The sequence below is a fragment of the Polyodon spathula genome, chromosome 2 (genome assembly GCF_017654505.1).
Source record: "Polyodon spathula isolate WHYD16114869_AA chromosome 2, ASM1765450v1, whole genome shotgun sequence".
In the NCBI taxonomy this organism is placed as follows: domain Eukaryota; kingdom Metazoa; phylum Chordata; class Actinopteri; order Acipenseriformes; family Polyodontidae; genus Polyodon; species Polyodon spathula.
Genome location: NC_054535.1, coordinates 79126929 through 79149329, shown reverse-complemented (window position 1 = coordinate 79149329; position 22401 = coordinate 79126929). Strand labels below are relative to the sequence as shown.

General features: G+C 37.3%; 2 protein-coding genes across 13 annotated transcripts in view; one reads left to right on the top strand and one right to left on the bottom strand.

Annotated features, from left to right (window-relative positions):
* LOC121301606 (rho GTPase-activating protein 24-like) overlaps positions 1–15151 on the top strand; it is a 137943-nt gene extending 122792 nt beyond the window's left edge. For 3 of the 4 annotated variants that reach the window (XM_041231161.1, XM_041231153.1, XM_041231178.1), the window contains 6 exons: positions 3567–3774; positions 6757–6889; positions 7552–7625; positions 9594–9715; positions 12215–13286; positions 14334–15151. In XM_041231161.1, coding sequence (XP_041087095.1) covers positions 3567–3774; positions 6757–6889; positions 7552–7625; positions 9594–9715; positions 12215–13286; positions 14334–14577 — 1853 coding nt within the window. In that variant the 3' untranslated portion in view covers positions 14578–15151. The remainder of the gene's footprint in view (positions 1–3566; positions 3775–6756; positions 6890–7551; positions 7626–9593; positions 9716–12214; positions 13287–14333) is intronic. The other variant, XM_041231170.1, reaches the window with a different exon arrangement.
* An 896-nt stretch (positions 15152–16047) lies between these two features.
* The window catches only part of LOC121301569 (mitogen-activated protein kinase 10), a 73749-nt gene continuing 67395 nt past the window's right edge, over positions 16048–22401 (bottom strand). For 2 of the 9 annotated variants that reach the window (XM_041231071.1, XM_041231096.1), the window contains one exon: positions 16048–20505. In XM_041231071.1, coding sequence (XP_041087005.1) covers positions 20363–20505 — 143 coding nt within the window. In that variant the 3' untranslated portion in view covers positions 16048–20362. Of the gene's footprint in view, positions 20511–22401 lie in introns of all 9 variants that reach the window. The other 7 variants (XM_041231080.1, XM_041231088.1, XM_041231104.1 and 4 more) reach the window with 5 other exon arrangements.

Below are 22401 nucleotides of genomic sequence, written 5' to 3'. Positions count from 1 at the left end.
TTGTTGGCAGGAATAAAATAATAATAATACACTTTATTTTGTTTAGCGCCCTTAAAAGTAGTCACTTCAGAGCACTAGTACTGCAATAAATAAACAGATTATGCATAAAAGTAACACAAGGAAATAAAACAATCATAAAAACCATAAAAACGCCTTTCAAAAAAAGTAAGTCTTTAAATTAACTTAAAAAACACTCAAAGAAGCTGAGTCCCTGATCTCTAGTGGAATAGCGTTCCATAATTTGGGGGCATAGCAACAGAAGGCCCTGCTGCCCATAGAGCGCAGGTGAGCAGGCGGGACACACAGCAGTCTGAAATCAGCAGAGCGGAGGTTGCGAGCGGGAGTGTAAAAAGGTAACAGATCTGACAGATAAGTCGGAGCTAGCCTATGATGAGCCTTATATGTCAGCATTAATATGTTAAAATCATTTCTAAACCTAATAGGCAGCCAGTGCAAGGCCTCCAAAACAGGAGTGATGTGATCTCTTGAGCGGGACCGAGACAAAATTCTGGCTGCAGAATTTTGAACGAATTGAATTTTAGAGAGGATGCTATTAGACACCCCAGCAAGCAGGGTGTTACAGTAATCGACCCTGGAGAAAACAAAAGTATGAACCAATTTTTCAGCTGCAGGTAGAGAAAGTATGGGACGCAGTCTGGCAATATTTCTAAGGTGAAAAAAAGAAACCTTGGCAGTATTCAGCACATTTAGCGTTGATTACATGGTGCTTTATGCATGGTTAATTCATGGAAAGTTACATTTTTGTTTCACTATATATGCATTATAGAGAGGGAGTTATTTTATTTTGTATTTTAGTCAGATGTGTTTTTGTTATGTGTCCCGCAGCGCCCCCCCACCCCCTCCCCCGTTTATAACGCTCTTCGGTTACAACGCTCATATTTTGTGCGTCCCGAGACCCGCGTTATAGCAAGGGAGCACTGTATATAGTTTTTTTGTTTTCCCTCTAACATTAAGATGTGCTCTGGCATACAGTCTACCAGGTGTAGAGATGCCAGAGCTGACACTGAGAACTGAAAGAAATAGAGACAAAGTAACAACTGCCAATTACCTCACACACTCAGGCTGCCATGGAAACCATAATATCGAAACATAGTGATTTCCATTACATGAGAGTAGGTGTTAAAACTTCATGCTGATATTGGACTCAGTTCTCGCCAAGATAAGCACCAACTAAGACATAGTTTATTTTACTGTAAACTAATGTGATCCATCTACGTTTCCTTCCATCTGATGATGTAGATATCCTTTTGCCTGGTATTGATTGCTGAAGAGTAATGTTGATCAGCTTATTTTGCCTCCCTGGCGCATCAGCACACACAACGGCTGCGATGCTGGCTCCAGGAATCAACCACAGTGCGGCCTAGCGCATCAGCATAACAACCGTCTGGACTGAGCTGAGTAGGGTACTTCTCTGGGGTCTTGAAGAGGGCACTTTCCACCTTTGGTGTTTCGTCGACTAGCCCACTGTACCGTAAGAGGGCTTGACAGTGATTCTGGCGTTCCAGCATCACCCCCCTCCGTCCTCCACTCAGCAAAGCCCAGCGTACTTACCTTCCTTTACATCAATGTTTTTTTATTTTTATTTCTACTGTGCTTGAGTCCCCAATTAGAATCTTTTCGTCTCAACCAGAGCCAGTTCCAGTTGTCCTAGATGAGTTTTGGTTTTAATACCTTTTCTTGGAGGTTGCTCCCCTGGACAGAGGAATGTTGTTCTTCATGTCTCATATATTTCTGGCATAGGTGGCAACCTGTTGGTCATGCTGAGCTTGTCTTCCAATGCTAAGGTCAAATATCGCAGAACCTGGTCATGACGCCAAGTAAACCTAAGACCCACCTTACATCCTGTCAAAATGTGTCTTAATGTAGCTGGCTATGAACACAGAGGACACCAGGGATCCTCTCCTACCCATAGATTAAGGTTCTGTGGTGATGGGAGAACATCATATGTTGATCTGATGAGGAAATTGATCCTACTCTGTTCCATTGTCCATAGATCTCGCCAGCCAAACTTGCGTTGTTCCACACTCTCCCATCTCATCCATAAACTGCCTTTACACACCTCATCCTCTCCTCCTGCTTTTGCACCTCGTTGACTACTGGCTTCCTCCATTGAGCTGGGGCTGCTTTGTGCCATGTAGGAGCAGCTGAACTGAGACCAAGGCCTCTTATTCCATGCTGTACTTGCCCCAAGATATCACTGACATGAAGGGCAGCCTTAAATAGTGTGCCATCCCAGGGTTGACATAAATTCAGACGTTATTATAGCAACATAACCAACCTGCATGGTTCTGTTGTGTAGGAGTCTACCGTATTGTATTTTTATTCAGCCAACCGCGAAAGGAAGTGTGGTTTTCCTGGTGCTTACAGTATGTATAATAAAATAACAGTCTGGCTTTTCTTTACAATGATTTAACACCTCAAGTCAGTGTGAAATAAGTGATATGCCTAGTGCTCTTGAGGGAATGCATTTGTAGGCTTTGCACATAAAGTTTACTGTAGTAAGCTTTGCACATAAAGCTTACTACAGTATATTAAAAGGCTGGAATGTAGCTCCTAAGCTTCCAGTTTAACAAAAAAAATTGACAGTTTTTATTTTTTTACTGCCTCCTTTCAGTACCTCTTTATGGTGGTTATTATTGCAAATACTCAAACACTTTTTTCTTTTGTTTAGTTTTTTCAACCAAGTTCAAGTGCTGCTCTTCAGTCCCGTTTCCCTCTCATAGACATGCAATGTAGGCAAGACCAGCCAAAGTCTATTGATCTAATTTAGATCTAGTTTCCTTTTGTTTTAATTGGCAATGCACTTCTCAATTACATATACAGTATGTATGCCAAAATAAATCTGAACTTGCTGTGGAGATAAAAATAACAGCACTTAATTATGTGGGAAGAAGCAATGAGAATGATTGCAACATTTTAAATATGTCATTGGAATCTGAAGCTGCTTCCTCTTTCAAATCCTCCTTAGGTACTGTAAGAATGAAGAAACTTATTTTTTTCCCCCCTATTTTCCAGATAAATGTGCTGTTTATGCATTTTTTTAATCTACATTATTGGCTTTTAATACACTGTGGTATTGCATTCATACACAAAACAAATGTTGCAAAACAAACAAAATGACTAATTTGAACATGTCATGATTTTTTGTTCCATGCGTCATTTAGAGGCTGGGTATTGTAATTCATTTTACTGTAAAATTAAATTTTCTTCTGAAGGGGAAAGACAAATGGCTGTTGTGAATGATTTAAAAAAAAAAAAAAAAAATACTATAAACAAAGCCCAGGGGAGTAGGCCACTTAGATGGCCAAGGCAGCAAGATATTTTCCTCCCCATGTTATATACACACTGTAGATACAATAGCATGTGGATATTGCATTCTTATTCTTAATGTTAAATTCACAATTTAAAAGTGTGGCAGCAGATACTTCTGCAGCAATATTCTAACAATGATTAATAAGCCTCCTTACAAAGGAGCTGTCGCATAGGTAAATGCACAAAAGTGTTTTTTTTTTTTAATGTTTTGTTTTCGGCATTCTTTTCAACAGGTATTTTTGGTCAGAAGCTGGAGGAGACAGTTCGATATGAGAGGAGATTTGGGAACAAGATGGCTCCCATGCTGGTGGAGCAGTGTGTCGATTTCATTCGACTGAGAGGGCTCAAGGAAGAGGGGCTCTTCAGGCTGCCTGGACAAGCCAACTTGGTCAAGGAATTACAGGATGCCTTTGACTGTGGGGAGAAGCCATCATTTGACAGGTAATTTTTATGGTAATAAATACCCCTATAGGCTCTATATTAATTTCAACACTGCAGACCTTTAAAGCAGTTTCTGCCATAAAACACAACAAAAAAGTTAACCCCTGCAGTGTATATGTTTTTTATTTGACTTCTTTCCATGTAAGACTCTGAAGCTGAATTAGTTAGTGCTGTCTTTTGGCAATGGTACACAGTGCTATGTAAATAGGGCTAACAATATAATAAAATGAATGCACAAAGAAAGACACACATACTTTTTTTTTTGAACATATTGTTCTATATGCTGTATTTAAATCACAATTTATGGTTGAGTATTGAAGTTATATGTTAACCATATCGCTGTGTAAGCTATCACGCAATTTTGTCACATTAGTGTTACATTTCCATGTACAGTTGAGTTTGTATCTCATGTGAATAACAACGTCATGCAGTGCTGCATACCCTCTGAGCACAGGCCTTTCACAAAGGTGAAGGGTCAAGGCCACATGACATACTGTGGTAAAAGCAACCCATTAACATGACTATTATCAAAAAGTGTCCTAAATAGACATGTTCATTTTACAAAGCCTTCCTGTGCAGCATAAAAGGCAATGTTCACAGCTGAGCCTTGCTATTTTGGGTATTGAATTATTATGCACCTGTCAGGTTTCAAAAAGAATTGAAATAAAGTAAAATAAACTTGCTTTTAAATATGTTAAATAATTAGAAAGGTCACAGTGCAGATCATGCAGAATCAGTGGTATGTCAAAAAATTGAACTGTTTTGATAAAAGCTTTATTGCCATGCATGATTAAGCAATCAGAACCACACCAGGAAACAAACCGGCCAAGTTTCTAGCTCAGTGGGGCCTTGAGAGTGGAGGCAAAAATCACCCTAATTAGACAGGGAGTTGAAATGTCCCTTTACTTCAGTGTAAGAAAGGGAATCTGCAGGCACATTTAGTTTGTGCTAGAACAACTGTATACTGCAGTTTTTGTGTACTGCATTTAATTTGGCTTGTGACGGGGTGGCGCAGGTGGTAAGCATGTGGCCTCAGTACACTTAGGGCCCAATTCTGAAAAGCTTTGCATTTCCAATTTGTAGTTCAGTATTGCACCAGAACATAAAGCTAACGTTTTCTCATTAAATAGCACACAACTGTTTGTTTGTGCCAGTCAGGGAATTTCTTCTGCGTGCGTGACGCACACAGTTAATTGTTTTGGCCAGTTTACTGGATACAGGGTTTTGATTTGCAACACAGACTGCTTTAACAAGTTTAATTTTAAAATGCTAGAACATGTAAGATGCATACATTGAAGTTCTACAGGGAGAGAGACATGAGGGAGCAACACTCACTGCAGTCAAAAAAAAAAAGGAGACAGACTCTGTAACTCATCAGGAGCAAAGCCACAAGAGTTATGTGGTCAGTCTTCCTTGCAAGTGAATAACAAATGACATCTCCTACTGGCTGTCAAATAGCATTCTATAAATCACCTACAAATGTGCTAGAGTGCTGATCTCCTGTGCAATTTGTGTCACATAACATAGCACACAACATTTGAATATTAAACAGAAGGAAGGTATGCACCATCTTATGGTACATACGAAGTTGGACCACGAGTAACTGTTGTCAGGTGCTTCAGAATGTGTACATTTCTTACTGTGTTCATTAAAGGGCTGTCAGAGACTAGGCCAAGGTTTAGCCCTGGAGACCACATTAAAAGTGGAAGTGGGCCCAGAGCTAGAGGTGTTACAGAGTCTTAGTGTCCTGCCTTGTTCTATAAATCTAGTGCAGTTAATAACCTCACCTGAGCCACACAGGCTACATTTATTGTTCTGTCTTTAGTTATAGGCCTTGTAATGAGTATCACAAAAAGAATGCCAAAACCAAAAAGCAACAGAAATACTGCTTGAACTGAAAGAGATAACATTCTGTTAATGTATTGTTGGATGTCACTTGACTCAAAGGTAGGTTTATCGTAAGCTAGTTGTGGCCTGTACTGTAACAACCTCAAGGTAGCAGCAGTGACAAAGACAGTAAAAACACTGTCACTTTTTATAATGTGGTATTATGCTGGAGATTAATTGTTTAAGAAATAAAATAAACACCTCAGCAGGTATGCCTGTTCATTTCTTCAAGTGTTCTTCCATACAACTATGACCTGAGAAAATGAGCAAAGTCATCAAAGTGTTTTACTTTAAACTGTTATTAACACATTTCTGTCTGGAAGAAAAAAACACCACAATTCTAAAACTCAATTCTAAAACTGGTTTAAAATTTTTTTTAAAAAGTCAACAAAAACGTCAGAGTCGTTTATTTCTGGTTTGGTAAATTGGGTGCATTTGTCCTTATGCTGACTTTCGGAATCCAGCCCAATGTGTTATAATGTCCAGGACACAGTGTTTATGCAGGTGTTTTATTTGTGTTATGTTATATTATTTAATATTTCCTCCTTTTGAAAGTGCTTCAACAGAAAGAACCTCAGAAGCAGAAAGCCACCCGGTGGAAGGCATTCAGTTGTAGCTGCAGCTTGATTCAGAGCTTGTCAGAGATTATGGGTTTCTACCTGACGATGTCAAATTTGATAAGGGGACAGAGGCATGAGATATAGATAGTCAGAAGTGAAAGACTAGCGCATTAAAAAGCTTGCTAATATGTAACCATACCCAGGGAAAAATCTAACTTAAGGTTGCCAACCTTTTTCCAGGTGTGTGTTGTTGACCTTAACACCTTCTTGGACAAATACTTACATGTTGAATAGCACTTGTGATGTATTCTCCAAAGTTAGTTGCCAGGTCCTTGACCAGTAATATTCATGAACCAGGACATTGTTTCACTGATTTGGTTACTTAGTGATTGAAGAGTTGAGTTTAGAGAGTTATATATATAGATAGATAGATAGATTTTTTTTGGTCAGTGGTAAATAATACTGTAATGGTATGTTTACTGTTGATAAGAGCCCTTGTAAAATCTGTTTCTCTTGCATGTCCTCTTCTCTTCAGCAGTACAGATGTGCACACAGTTGCCTCCTTGCTCAAGCTATATTTAAGAGAGCTTCCAGAGCCAGTCATTCCTTTCGCAAAATATGAAGAATTTCTGACCTGCACTAAACTTCTCACCAAGGATGAAGAAACTGTAAGTTTAACAGTGTTCAACTACTTGTTGTTGGTGTAAAATGTATGGCTTAGCTAAAAGAAAAAAAAACTTCTAAATGCACTTCAGTTATATATAAGCCAAATACGTTATGTTTTAGACACACCAGTATATCATTTACATACTGCCTAGAAAATCAATGTATGCACCAGATATGAGAGTAGTTATGAATGTCATGTGCTTACAGGGCCATGCGCTGTTTAATTGAATGTAAGAGGATTAAGTACTAATGCGTTTTACACAACTACCTGTGTTAGCTTTCCTTGTGTTTCTCAGACATTATGCCAAGAGGCAGATGTTCTAACAGTTGAATGCAAATAGACTGGATATGTCAGAATCTCAGTAAAGCCATTTAAGTTGTGCCCAAATTAAGCCTTTTAGGATCATTTTGAAATGCAGTAATGTCTATGGAGGCAAAATTGGTCAAAGACAAAATGCTAAAGACTCCCTTAGGAAACAAACCCACCTGAAACAGTCTACCAGCTGTTAACAGAGTAGAAACAACAGGGAGCCCTCTTTGTTGGCTGGTACACGATGTGAAGGGGTGGGTTGTAAAAATAAAGTTATGTGTCCGTATTGCAGTACTAGCATTACTTAAACAAATAACAAAAATGGGTTAAAAATGTATTTATCTTTTGAATCAGGGGATGAAGGATCTGATTAAGCAAGTAAAGAGCCTGCCTCCAGTCAATTACAACTTACTTCAGTACACCTGCAGGTAGGTATATCTAGTGTTTATTATGAAAGGGTTCTTTTGTTCTGGGAAGTTTGTTCCCATATTGCTTTTGAAGGTAAATAAAAATATTCCACCACTTATTATTATTATTATTATTATTATTATTATTATTATTATTATTATTATTATTATTATTAGTAGTAGTAGTAGTATAACACATGGTGAATGATAATTTTCCTATAACCTTTGGTCTTATTATATATGATGGTAGCGCGAGACCCTTGTATAGTAAGATTGCCCATGTATAGTAAGGTTGATGATAAAACTGCTGACCTGAACACAAACTCTATCACCAGTACGTGAACACAACAAAAAAACAGTCAATACCAAAACAGATAACAATGGGCTGCAGATTGAAAGTAAGAGATTGCCTCAAATCTTCCTCTACTCCACCCTCTATAACAGAGGTGGACAACTGAAATGAATAGAATGGCCACTTGTGTGGCTCTAAACAGCCCTGAGAGCAACTAGACTGAACAACATATCCACATGCCAGAACCTACCAATTATATTACACAGGTAAAGAAATACTCAAAAATGCGTTCGCTGACTAAAATTACAATGTTACCATTTCAATTGAACAACAAATACAGTATAATTCAAAGTAATAAATGTATAGTTCTTACCATTAATGTGAGTTTTGGGAGACCATAGTTTCAATCAACGTTTTGAAGTCCGGGCGGCTCAACAGAGAGATTTCCATCAGTCTTTTGCTAATTTTTCACTTATTTATTCCACTGCCCTCATCATTTTTTGAAGTAGCTGGTGTGTTTAACTCTCCAACATCCTTTCCACTTACTCTCGTCACAAATGTATTAATTTTAAACTCTCTTTGATATCGCTAACTCAAACCTTCTCTTCCCAGTTTCACTGCAGTAAAAGTGTAGCACAACTTAAACTAACAACCACCTCCTAGCAACGTGGCAGTCGTTCTCATGGTGAGACTCGACTATTAAAATTTGCATAGTTTTAAAGATAACCAGTGTTTTTCTAAAAATACAGTATCTTCATGTATTAACCTTCTTACAAAATCATTGCTTTGTTTGGTTTAAGAATATTTTAATAACCAGTAATACATATTTATAAAATATGCTGCTGACCACTGCTCTAAAACATCCAAGCCAATTTTCTACTCCGATTCTTAGTAATAATACATGCAGTTTTCCCTCCCACATTTTGTTTTAAATAAAATTAAAAAATATTTGTTTTACAATTTTGATTTTAAATTCTCTTTTCCACTGTTTTTCTCAACATTATTTCTTCAATGTGTAAAAATAAACACTTTTAGTTATGCAGTTTCTGTCTGTTATGTCACCATGCATTATAACAAATAGTATAATATACACCAAACTGTACATATAAGGCTGTAATTCTATCTCTGGTTTCTGATGACAGCATCTTGTGGATTATATGTCACCAGAAAACCCTTGCTAGAATTACACAGCTGGGTATACATTATTCATTAATTATTATTATTATTATTATTATTATTATTATTATTATTATTATTATTGTTGTTGTTAATAATAATAATAATAATAATCATCATCTCCAAAATTGTGATGGAAGCAGTTTGAATCCAATAGCTAAACAGAAGCAACCAACAGTATTTGATGGTGTTTTTAAATGGCAGGTTTGTTGTGTTCTAATCTAAAAACAACACTCTTCTTGTTAGATTGCATCTTTTTTATATTTGTAAGCTCAAGTTGGCTTACCCTAGAAAATAATAATAGATTTACGCATGTCCAGATTTAGATTTTAGAAAAAAAAATAACGAGGAGGTACTTTCAGAATAACAAGGCACTACTGGCTGTTAGACTATACTGAACACAAAGAAGCCATTTAGATTTTCAAGATGTAATCGTTACACATATCTTGATACACAGAACCCTCTTCTGGTCTACATACCCTGTATGTAATGTGTTGCGTCTGTCTGTCTTTTCCCTGTAGATTCCTGGATGAGGTCCAGTCCTATTCAGGTGTTAACAAGATGAGTGTTCAGAACCTGGCCACTGTCTTTGGTCCAAACATTCTGCGTCCTAAAATGGAGGACCCTATGACAATCATGGAAGGTATTTCATTTATCTGTACTGCAGATCTCTTTACAGGACCATAGCCTCTGTGTACAGATTAGCCTGTTCAGATTAGACTATACAAATTAGCACATATGATATGTATAACTATAAGTGTGATTGGCCAGCATTAAAAGTACTGAGGGACCAATGCTGAACACAAGCTGTCGAATGCCAATAGAAGTCCACAACAGATGTGGCTTGACTTTTGGCAAACGAGAATTGTCAGTTGTTTTAACAAATGTCGTGTCTCATCGGACCTTTACCAGAAAAACACCTCTGTGCTTGAGTAAATAAAGAATGTCCTGGTTGTCTTAATGTCCTCGATTCCAGCATGTGATCTTTTGGTTCTATAGGAAGATTGTTGCTACTGGAGACCACAACACTCTCATTGATAATTCCACAGCTCATACATTTATCTTAGTGATTGTGTTCATTAGCAGAAAGCTAACAATGAGCATATCAAATGGTTCTATTCAAGACCCGCTTTCATGGTTTATAGTGACATTCAGACCAATAGATTGAAATGCAAACAAGGAGCTGTCCAATGTAAATATATCATGCTAAGGACATTAATGGGGCTTCTAAATATAGCATACAATAATGGTGGTGGCTAAGTAGACTTTACGCAGCAAATAAATGATTTCTAATGAATTCTGTTTGTGAACTCCCATTAGCTATAAACTAAGTATGTAAACAAAAAAAAAGGGTTATTAACCCTATTGAAATGTTCTGGATTTTGAAAATTTATTTAGAACATTGTATTAGTATTATTAGTAAATATTATTATAAATACATTATATTGAATATGAAAGCAATAACAGTTCATCGTAGATGTTCTAAAGTGTTGCGTCTGTCGCAGTCGTTGCAAACCACATGCAAACCAGCTGGAAGTGTAGTGTGAAATGTACTAAACAAATGCAACGCTGTTAGCATCATTTTAACAAATGCTTTGCAGCCGCACTTTAGCCTTAAATGAATATGTAATTCTGGGCGTTCCTGCAGAAATTCACAAAAAACAGGGAGGAGATGCAAATGAGGGATCAAAAATATTATAGTGCGATGTACGAAAGCTGCGGGCAATTGAGACACAATTGCATCAATGTGTAAGAACTTTTGAAAGCACGTTTTAAACGGTTGCTATTTTTGATGGCATTTCCCAGTTCACTTTTTCTCGTTTGTTGCCTGTTGTGCTCAATGTATTTTTGAGACGAGCATCCAAGTACCTAATTTTCATTAAAGTCAGGGTGTACTTACAAGCCTTGAAAACAAATTTCTTTGACATTTCTGGTTTTCCCAGCGTGTTGGAAGCAATATACTGCACTCATGTGCCACTAACCCCTCCAGCTCATTCTGAGTATCTATATAGGACCATGATTTATTGTGTGTTAATTATCTAGGCTACTAATATTCATCCGGCGATTTTTTATATAATATTACAATAAAACTAAAAAAAAAAAAAAAAAAAACAACCTAAAATCATTTAGTTTCAATTTAAAATAATCTTTTATTCGCATCGTACATCAACGTGTACAATGCAGCAGCAGCATGATTTATTTTGTGTTATCAGCAGGCTAAAGTAAGTGCTCTAGGTATTCATTTGATTTTACTGCTGTACTGTATACTGTATAGGCCTACTGTACAGATTTATAATTTTACATAATGTAATGTGTAGCGTACGCAAAACACATTAGTGTTATTTAAGCACAATGATTTATATTTAAAATACTTTGAGAACTGTAAATGTATGTGTGTGCAATTGTATAGTATTGTTTTTAAATCTGACACCTCCTTATGTCAGACAAACATGTCCAGTTTAGCAAGGGGCTACTGTATGATTATGAAAAGCCTTTTGGTGGTGAAGGTTGGAGCCTCACTGTAGAATCTGATGGGATTAAACTGCCTTTCATTTGTTATATATATAACAGTATTAAAAAGGGTAAAATGAAGACTGAACAGAATGCATTGTACAGATCTTTACATTTAACAAAAACAATGTTACAGTATTTTGATTCTTGCACCCTTGCATGTATACACGTTATCCTTCGGGCACCCTCTGCTGCAGCAAACCACAACTCAGCTGCTGCTGTTTTATTTGAAACAATATCACACAACTCTCGCTAGGGATCTCGCTAAGATGACACAAATAATATTTAAATGAGTATATTGTGGCTCTTCATGAACATATTTTTTCTTAGTACATACGAAAATATGCACACTTTACGAATTATCGTAACGAAAATACAAATTACGGTATGTTTTTTGTTGCGACTGGCCTATCTTAGTACATCTACCCCATAAGTGGTTATTGCTAATTTATAATACACCAGTATTTAAATGTACAATATGATCCTTCAACTCACTTCTCTTCATTGGTACTGTAGTCCTCTTCATTGGTATCTGCAGTCCTCTTTTAACTTTGTGGGATATAATATAATTACATTCATAAAACATGTTTTCAAGGTAAACATTCCAGAGCTAACACTGATTCTGTTGCAGGTACAGTGCTGGTGCAGCAGCTAATGTCTGTACTGATCGGAAAGCATGACCAGGTGTTCCCCAAAGAAGAGGAGAATCAAACTGCAGTAGAGGTCTGCAACAACAACAATGCAACCCAAACCAAACTATCGACTGGCCAGCTTCAGAACAAAGAGAACAACAACACAAAGGAGAACTCTGCCGGGCAATGCTCTTGGGAGAAACCTGAATCTCCACAAAGAAACAGTGCAGACAACAGTTCCCCAACCTCCCTGGGTGGCAACAGGTTAGGCAGCCCACGGAACAGCCTGACAGGAAAATTTGATATAACAAGAAGCCCCCCTCTCATGGTAAAGAAGAATCCAGCCTTTAACAAAGGCAGTGGTATAGTGACCAATGGGTCCTTCAGCAGCTCGGCAGAGGTGCAGGAGAAGAGTCAGACACTGCCTAACTGCCTGCAGGCCAGGAGGACACTGTCATTGAAAGGCTCAGGGACTAAAATGGGCACCAGCAGTGTGCCAAACGGAGGAGTGAGAATGGGCCTTTCGAGCACTGATGTAATGAGCAGCACCCTAAATGGTCGTAATGGTATATGGATGCCCAATGGCTGTGTCACAATGAGGGACAATAAACAAAAGGACTCTGTTAATGAGCCGTCAACGCAGCAGAACAGACTGTCCACCTACGACAATGTTCAGCAGCAGTCCTCCGTGGTGAACTGTGAGGACAAGCAGAGTGTGGACAGTGCCACGTGGTCCACCTCATCTTGCGAAATCTCATTACCGGACAACTCCAACTCCTGTCGATCTTCCACGACCACCTGCCCTGAGCAGGACTTCTTTGGTAGGAATTACGAGGATCCAATGTTAGATGGACCTTCACAAGATGACCTTTCTCAGCGTGTTGAATTTGATGCCAAGTTTGACCGGCAGAGTGGAGGAGGCCGCAGCAGTCGGGCCACAAGCAGCAGTGACAACAGTGAAACGTTTGTAGTGAACACGACCAGCAACCACAGTGCCCTGCATAGTCTCGTAGCCAGCTTAAAGCAGGAAATGGCAAAGCAAAAGACAGAGTTTGAGTCAAGAATAAAGAGGTATGATGTTTGAAAATGCTACATATATCTTTAATTTACTAACCCGGATTCCCTTAATAATGTTTTACAATGACAATGTATGAACATGAAATAAATGTTTGATGTGAATTCTTTATTAAAGCGACCTAGCCAATGAAAGGTTTTACTTCACTTGAACAAAATAAATCATAGTATAGTTACATTGTAATTCATGTAACTGGTTGCTTGCAATTGATGTTTAAAATTGTGCCCTGTAATACCGTGATTCTCAATAGCAACTCAACTCTTCTTTTTAAAAATATCATTGCCAGGATAGTAATATCAAAAAGACCTTGAACTGCACTGTATCTTACTTCTGTACTCCATTGTAATCCATTGCATATACACAAAGTAATTGTGTAATGACAGCTGAACCAATGAAACCTGTGAACTCTCTAGCCGCTACCAGTTACAGTGGTAGGCATAAACTGAAATATATTCGTAACAGAATGCAAGAGCATTATTCTGCCCTAAAGGGGTGCATTATCCCCACCAAGCTCCACACACTACTGCCTGATGTTTCTTGGAGGCCTCGCTCCTAATTATCGTCCTTCTGTAGCATCTGAGACAAGATCCGAATCAAAGATCGTATAGCTGCAGGGTGGCTGTCAGAAATTCCAGGATCAGCACTTGTGAATACCTCCTTATGATTTAAATGTTCATACACCTCTAAATGACAGGTTTACTAATTCCACTGTAGGAACAAGTTTGTTTTTAGTCTTGACTGACAAGGCATGTCTAATTTAATATCCTTGATCCAAGAAAATGTCTCCCTGAATCTTTCCTCAAAGAGAATATCTACTATAAAAGGATTGTTTTTCATTACTATACATTTCAGCCACACTTCCAGATTTGATCTCACATTGATGTTGTAGACTTTTTATTTGAATTTTTAAATTGCTCTTTATTATTTCAATGATAAGCCATCTGGTAATGCCTGTCAACTTTTTCACATTTGTAAAGTCAAAAGACAGTGCTAAGACATGCGATTTTGTTGAGTAGTAATTAATGTTCTTTGTTTTTCCATAGCCTGGAACAGAGGAACTTTGAACTTGAAACAGAAATGGTGTCGCTACACGATGAACTGGATCAGGAGAGGAAGAAGTACACAATGGTAGAAATAAAAATGAGGAATGCTGAACGGGCCAAGGAAGATGCCGAAAAGAGAAATGAAATGCTGCAAAAGGAAATGGAGCAGTTTTTTTCCACGTTTGGGGAACTGACAGTGGAGCCTCGGAGGCCTGAGAGAGGCAATACTATATGGATCCAGTGAACCACGGACAATACAGGGCCAGGGGCCTTCAGATAAGACTGTTGCTCTGTGGGTGGGGTATCAGGTGGCTGGTCACCTGAGGCTAGCACTCAATGTCATGAACCTAGAAAGAAAACTAAGGTGCATTTCTTGGCAGTATTTTTATTGTGTACTTACCAAATATATAATCTATAAAGTCCTTCTATGTTACTGTTAAATGTTATAGCTGGTTGTGCATATAGATTTAAAAAAAAAGAACTATGTCAATAAAAAATGATGCATCTGGTATAAGGAATATTTTAATGCAAGTGTTGTGGTTAAACTGATAATCCATATTGTTGTGTTGCATTTAAGCTTTACATCAAGGATTTTCCTTGCACTTAACATTAATTATTATTATTATTATTATTATTATTATTATTATTATTATTATTATTATTTGCATTGTGGTACTGTCAGCCTTTTTTGTAAGTATTTTATTCAGAAGAAAAAGTGGTAATAATAATTGTGGCTATGCGTTATGTGCCATCAGGCTTGTCCATGACCAAAAAAAAAGAAAAATGTAAATATTTTATAAAATATAATAGATGCATTACCTTTGCTTCCTTTGTCTTTATATTACATACTGTAGATTTTCTTCCACAAGTTTATAAAGGGACAGATTTGGAATGCCAAAATGGAATCCAGCATTTAGTGGTGACCATGTATTAAGAACTTAATAGCTAAACCACTAACACTGTAAAGTAAATTGATAGTAATAGTAATCAAACAACCTTTGCACACTGGGAGCCTCTGTGCATCTGACAATAAGCTGGTTTGTCATGATAAACCAAATTCCAACAAACAAGATATAAAATACCGGTTGAGAGATGTCATCAAAGGTGTTGTAAATTTGGGGGTCTGACTGCACCTTGTATTAAAAACGTTTAACGATAGCTAAAATTAAATAGTAGATTAATAATAATCTTTTCTGCGTTCAAACAACCATTCCACTACAAGTGCCGCTATCCAATTATCAAGAAGCTGTTTGTAATGATAAATCAATCAGCACAACCAGTGACAATAATGCATGAGAATTGTGAGGGTCTGGAATCAACTCCCCAGTAATGTTGTTGAAGCTGACACCCTGGGATCCTTCAAGAAGCTGCTTGATGAGATTTGGGGATCAATAAGCTACTAACAACCAAACGAGCAAGATGGGCCGAATGGCCTCCTCTCGTTTGTAAACTTTCTTATGTTCTTATGTTCTTATGAAAGCGCAATCAAAGAAAGTCAAAGACAGCCAGGTGGCAAATAGGAGCTACCTGTCCGTCATCAGATCTCAGTCTACTCTTTGATCCAAACTCATGTCTCAACACATGGTTTTACAAAAAAATAAAAAATCCAATATAATTCGTACCTTAAAAAAACAAAAACACATCTGTTCCAATTTCAGAGTTTTCCTTTATTTTCAGTCACATACATATATTTATTTTTACATACATGGTACCTTTAAAATGTTGAGTGCCTGATCAGTTGTTATTATTATTATTATTATTATTATTATTATTATTATTATTATTATTATTATTATTATTATTATTATTATTATTTTAATTCAGACCTATCCTGAAGCTGGAGATTGAAAAACAGGCATACTTACAAAGCACTGCTGTAGGAACCTGATACAGAAATTCAATCTTACATCTTAACAAAATGGTTCACAAACAGTAGAGAGAAAAAAAGAAACACCACCTGATTTTGTATTTGTCTTTTGAATTAGACATGACACAAATTTCTAAACATTTAATTGTATCTATAGTAACAGCAGCCACCCTTGCCCTTGCCCCTATTGGAGTGAATTGTTTATTGCATTGTATTTTAATGAGAAAAACATGTCCACTGACTTTTAAAACAAGTCCATTGATAGCACTACCAGTATTGATGGCTGATTACTAAACATACAGCCCCTTAACATGAAATGTGTTGAATTAAAAAAAAACTTTTAGTTTAAATTTAAAACAGGACAGGTAGTAAACTTACGAGAAAACATGATTTTTATAATATACATCATACAATTATGCAAGCAGTAGTACTCGGTCATTCCTGACAAATCTTTTTTCTCTAATGGACTCATCAAACATAATAATCTGCAATGAGGTGTAATATTTTATGTATGTTTGTATGAATAGGTAAGCTTGGTTTTGTTTTAAAAAGTCTGTAGTGAGACAGAACTTTCAAAAGGGGTTTAGGTAAAAAAAAACAAACAATGAAAGCAATCATATTATCAATGGAAATCTCTTGCACCAAGGTAGAAATGCTGTTTCTGTTTGACAGGTAGGATTGCTTCAGCTGATGAGTTTTGAAGTAATATGGATGGGGCGCCTATGATAACCCCAGCCCCAAGCATACCTAGAGTATTATACTTGTTACAGGTGATCTGAAAGGACCTACTATTTTCAAAAAGAACTTCAATGCATTTTTTTGTATCAAAAAAGTTGAAACCTTGCAGTGATACTGTTATGAAATATGGACCCTGTATGCTCCAGGTTTTGTTTTAGTGTAGATTTCCAAAATAAGGTAAAATAAAAATGTGATTCTGACATTTTCTAAGGCAGCATGAACAGGAACTTGACTTTTAAAGTTCCAATACAAAACTTATTACAGCACATCTAGTCAACAATGACATTCGTACCAACATGTCCATCTGTAATATAGTTTACAGTTTGGTTTAATGACTTTAGGGGTCTGAGATATGATCAGTCCTGAATGATTAACAGGTACAAAACGCAGCACCTTGGAATAAACACAACAGTTTAAAATCCCTTTCCATCCAAACGAAATGGCCTGACAGCTCCATAAACTTCTGAGTGACCCTTTATATGTTCTTGTTTCCTACAAATCATACATTGACATAATGTATATCTTTATATTAGTTTTGTTTGGCAAAGGGTATAAGAAGGTACATATTATTGAAATGCATATATAGGGCCAGTATATTCAGTAACTAGGGAAGTACTATCTACAATCATGACTTGGGAATACTGTGCATGCAAAATTGATTGCTAGGTTTCAAAGTATGGTGATCCCTGGAGTGCATACAGTGTTAAACTCTACAAAAAATACCCTTTCAGTTGATGGAGAAACACTCAACTCTAACACCTGAGTGTTGAAACCCAGTGAGCATTTCTCAGTGAAATGGTAAGCAGGCATTACAAACAATGTATACAACATGTAGAGCTGGGGTATGTTACCAATACCTTTATCCTTATTACCAGCTGAACTGCACACAGTGGTGTCTTATTCCAAAGAGCAACAGGAGATTATTGTGTGATGTTTTACTAATGACAGACTTCAATTTTCAGTTTAAATTGGAAGTCTGTGTCTCTGGGCAAGAAATGCATCTATGCAGCATAACTACACACACTAGCTAAAAGCAGGTGCTGACAGGAACGGTGGATCTGATGTTCTGTGGAACAAGACTTTTGAACTGACTTACAATGGACAACGTAGTTGCATCATCTTTACTATCTTACTTTGAGTATCTTTTGAAATTCAGATTCATCCAACCAATATATGAACTTTCAGCTTGACCTCAGTTAAAACAATTAGAAATGACTGTGATTAATTTACAAAACATGCTGCTGCAGTGCACACATTACTACTGATCTGGAAAATGAACTTCACTATGCTTGCAATAGACATACACTTAAGTGGAGAGGTCTGCTGCATTTTGATGAAATACTCATACTTGAATGTCTAATTCCAATGTACCAATAGATATATAATAGATATTTATATACCATATTGATATACCGATATATACTCAATATTAAGCTTTACACCTCAGGATGGATGTGATTTTCAAATAATTCATGCCATCATAAGAAAGGTAAATAAGACCTTATGCATGTCAGACATTAAATAGTCTTGTTCATTTGAACAGAAACAACAATCATGCAAAACAGTACATTAAAAAAATGTAACCTCAATGTATCTTCAAAAAATTAATCAATAAACCAAGCATTAACCCCTGTCTGATTTGACTGATTCTGAATTTCTCAACCCCTAATTTAGTTTTTTGATCTGTAAGAGTTCAACAGCATTGTCAACCTGTCTGCCACATACACTAATAAAAAATATTTTAGCTACATTACACAGCAGTTATCCAGTTCCCAAGCTTGTCAAAATCGGTCCCAACGATTGTTTCATTACAACCCCAAACAATTTTTTTTGACTAGTGTATATTTAATTGTAATATTTAAAACAATTAATATTTAGCTTTAATATGTTAACATAACTGCCAAGCATCTACTTCTATTGTTCTTGAATAATGTTGTAGATTATGCAATGAATAACCTAGGAATCTGGGATGGCTTCTGAAAGTTACATGATCGAAAGTCAAGCGGTCACACCCCAGCAGTGTGGGTTAGGTTTGTTTGGCAGTGCAGGGAGGAGAGGGGCCACTTAACTACACCTGCAGGGAGCAGTTCCTACAAGGACAGGGAAAAACCTCGAGCCTCTGCATCACTGAACCAAGTCTTGTCCTGTGACTGAGAACTGGCAGGTACTGGCTAAGTAAAACCAAGCGGCTGCACTGAGTCTCGGCCTCTCCCAGCAGGGACTGCCTCCGTGAACAGGGGTGCAGTGCTTACAAAGGACAATTATGAGAAAAACAGCAGATTAAAGCTCTTTGAAGCAATTGCACTTTGCTGATTAATCAATGTTTTTAATGTGTGGGAGTTGGGTTTGTTTAAACTTTTCCTCTTCCACTGGGTTGGAAATAATTCTATATTTAAAGGCACTTGCCAAATTTGAGATCACTGTAAAAAGAGTTCATGCATTCCAGTTTGATGTTTTTAGGCAATTGGCTGTATTTTTCATTTCCCGTTCCAGGATAATGAGCTATCAGTGAAAGTATGCATGAAAAGGACACCAGTCTGCATTTTCCAGCATCAGCAGCATTGCACAGCCAGACTCAAACTGTAATGAGATAAATATATTAACTCTGCTTTCATTATAAGGCTCTGTATTCTCACCACTTCTAATGTAAGGCCACAGTTGCTCGTTTCTCGATCTCCAATTATAAGAAGGTACCTCATGACATGCAAAATGGTGTGACAGTGATGGTACTAGGAAAATAAGGTTGAGCTCTTTATATGACAGTAATTCAGCTTTGGCCTCTGCAGCTCAGGTGCAACGCTGGTGTTCTCGACCAGGTCATTCTCATTAGGGTTATGAACATAATCTGTATTGTTCATTTATCATAGAATTAACTCTTTGATCATGCAGAACTACAGGCAAGAGCAACTAAGGCTGAAGCCATGATATGGCAAGGTGTGCGTTATTTACTTTACTGGCCAATAGACCCACAGATTCTCTACCTATCAGCTGTACAGAATTACATATATACATAGGGATTCTGGATAAGGCTTCCCCACCCTAATCACTTACATGAATCTGTCAATCCTTGTAGGGTCAGTTCATTATTGGTTGCAGTCACACGTGCAATTTAAATAAAATACATGGTCCGGTAGCATCGGTAGAGATGTTTTAAGAATCACTAAAAAGATACTGCTCACCTTGTCATATCAGTATTAGTGGAGCAGCTTGCAGGGTATCAAGAATCAGCCAATAACTTACACTTTACAGAAAGATGCCTGCCTAAGCTTTTTTATGCCATATGAAGGAAGATATAAGCAAAGCAATTTCAGCTTGAAGTAATTTTCAGTCGTAATTTCATAATGAAGACGAAGGCCGATTTATTTTTTCTTATTGTAGCATTTCACCTTCTGAAGAACATTGGGTTACGCAGGCAGGCGGCTAGTCACCTGCAACAACCGAGGGGTCCTGCAGAAGTTTCCAGGCTGCTGTCAGTGTCAGACGCCAGGGTCTGGTCAGTGGACATGGAGGAGATGTCGTTGACAGAAGAGGACGGAGGGAGGCTTTCACTGCTGTTCACGGCTGCACCTGTGCTACGAAAATCAACAGCAATGGGATTAAAACTAGGGGGAAGTCCTCGGTGTTATACAGTATGTAAATATCAAACTCAAAGTCTTTACAACTAAGGGTGTTAAACATGAATGCAAGTTAAGGATGGAGGCATGGGTAAGCCTTTAAAAAAAGAAGAGTCAAATATGAAACTTCTATTAGCAAAAATATTTATTTATTTTACAAAAGCCAGATTTTTTTATTCACTTTTTTTTAGTGAAGGCAGGAATGTAGTTTGCTGTTTGTGAAACCAAAAACAAACAAAAAAACCCCCAGCTCATATTTAATCAGCCACTGTCTCGATGTGTAATTATTCACAATGTAATCTCCTTAAATAGTATTACTTAACTTACTGCATCTTGTGAAATTAAAATGTCAACATCTAATAAAAATGCAATGCATTTTCAATTGATTCCATTCCTCATTATATACATTGATATAAATGCTGGACAATCAATTAAATAATACATTTTTTTGTAATGTGCATAGTTAATAACATTATTTAAGTTTATCACCGAAACTGCACTGAACGCGCCCTGCCTTGCTATTTACAGTATTTCTACCAGCGAAGCAGTGGGCGTGCTCTTCTTTTCCTGCCTGTGTTAACTAGCATCTGATTTGCTGGTCCTATCCTACCAGCGAATCAGTTTTGCAAATGCTTTGTAAGTACGCCCCTTTGTATATTCGATGTAAACAAAAAGTTGGCATCTTATACATATAAACAAGCACTAGTGCTACAGTTCTACGTCAGCATAAAAACCATTGGAAAGACCACAACAATCACAGAGCAAAAAATAAGTCAAACTAAACTCATCACAGCCGCATTTAGACAGTAGTGCAAAACAAGGACAACAAAGCGCAAATGTATAGTCTAGCTAAGTGCGTGTTTTTCTGTTTTTTTTAAAGTATAAACGTGTCCATTATCGTTATCAAATGTCTTTTTGACAAAAATTAAAAGTCTTTGATAATTAATTGTTTGATGTTTTTTAATAATCGGTTTTATTAAAAACATAATAGTACTCACTGGAACCAGACCCTTGATATTTGTATCCGGTTCGTCGGTTCCAAAGCAGGAACTGGGTACCCAGTTTCAAAGGAACCGGTTCTGCATCTCTAGATAAAAGATTTTTATGCCGGTACTCCTGCAGTACCACGCGCAAAGCTATATTACAGTTAATTATTCCTGGCACTCAATTGTCGTGCACAAGCTTTTACTGAACAGCAATGATATTAAAATAATCATGTCTCAGGGGTGGGAGCGAAAATCTATGTGGGCGGTACAATCATCGCTAATTACTTGAACAATTATATTTTGTGTGCCCACTTAATCAATTCCTATTTGGAGGCCTAACTACAGTCCTACTTCATACAAACAATTGCCAACACACAGCCCCAATTGGCGGGGCCTGCCTTCTTTTATACCTTCAGCCCCGCCCCTTTACCCGAATGAGCCGGTCAAGCGTGACAAACCTATTGGCTCTGTCCCTGCCCTTTACAACCAATGAACATTGTATAACCCAGCCAATCAGGAGCGGCGGTCTGAACGGCACTGCTCAATGCAGTAAACAGAGCATATCGCAGGATCGCTACAATATCTTATTCATCTTGGTTTTTTGATGAATACAATTTTTAGAATAAAAGAATTCCTTAATTATATATTCAAGCTAAAACCTTTTAAATTACCAGTTTCTCAAAATAGCTTAATTTCAAAGTTCATAGATGACAAGGCTATAAATCTTGGGGGGGGGGGGGGGGGGGGGGGGGTTATATTAAAAAGCAGGGCGTCCCTTTTCCGAACAAGACCTTAATCTCGAAACTAAACATAGTGACTTGTAGATGGGACAGTGACTTCGCTAATAAATTACAAAGATCAAT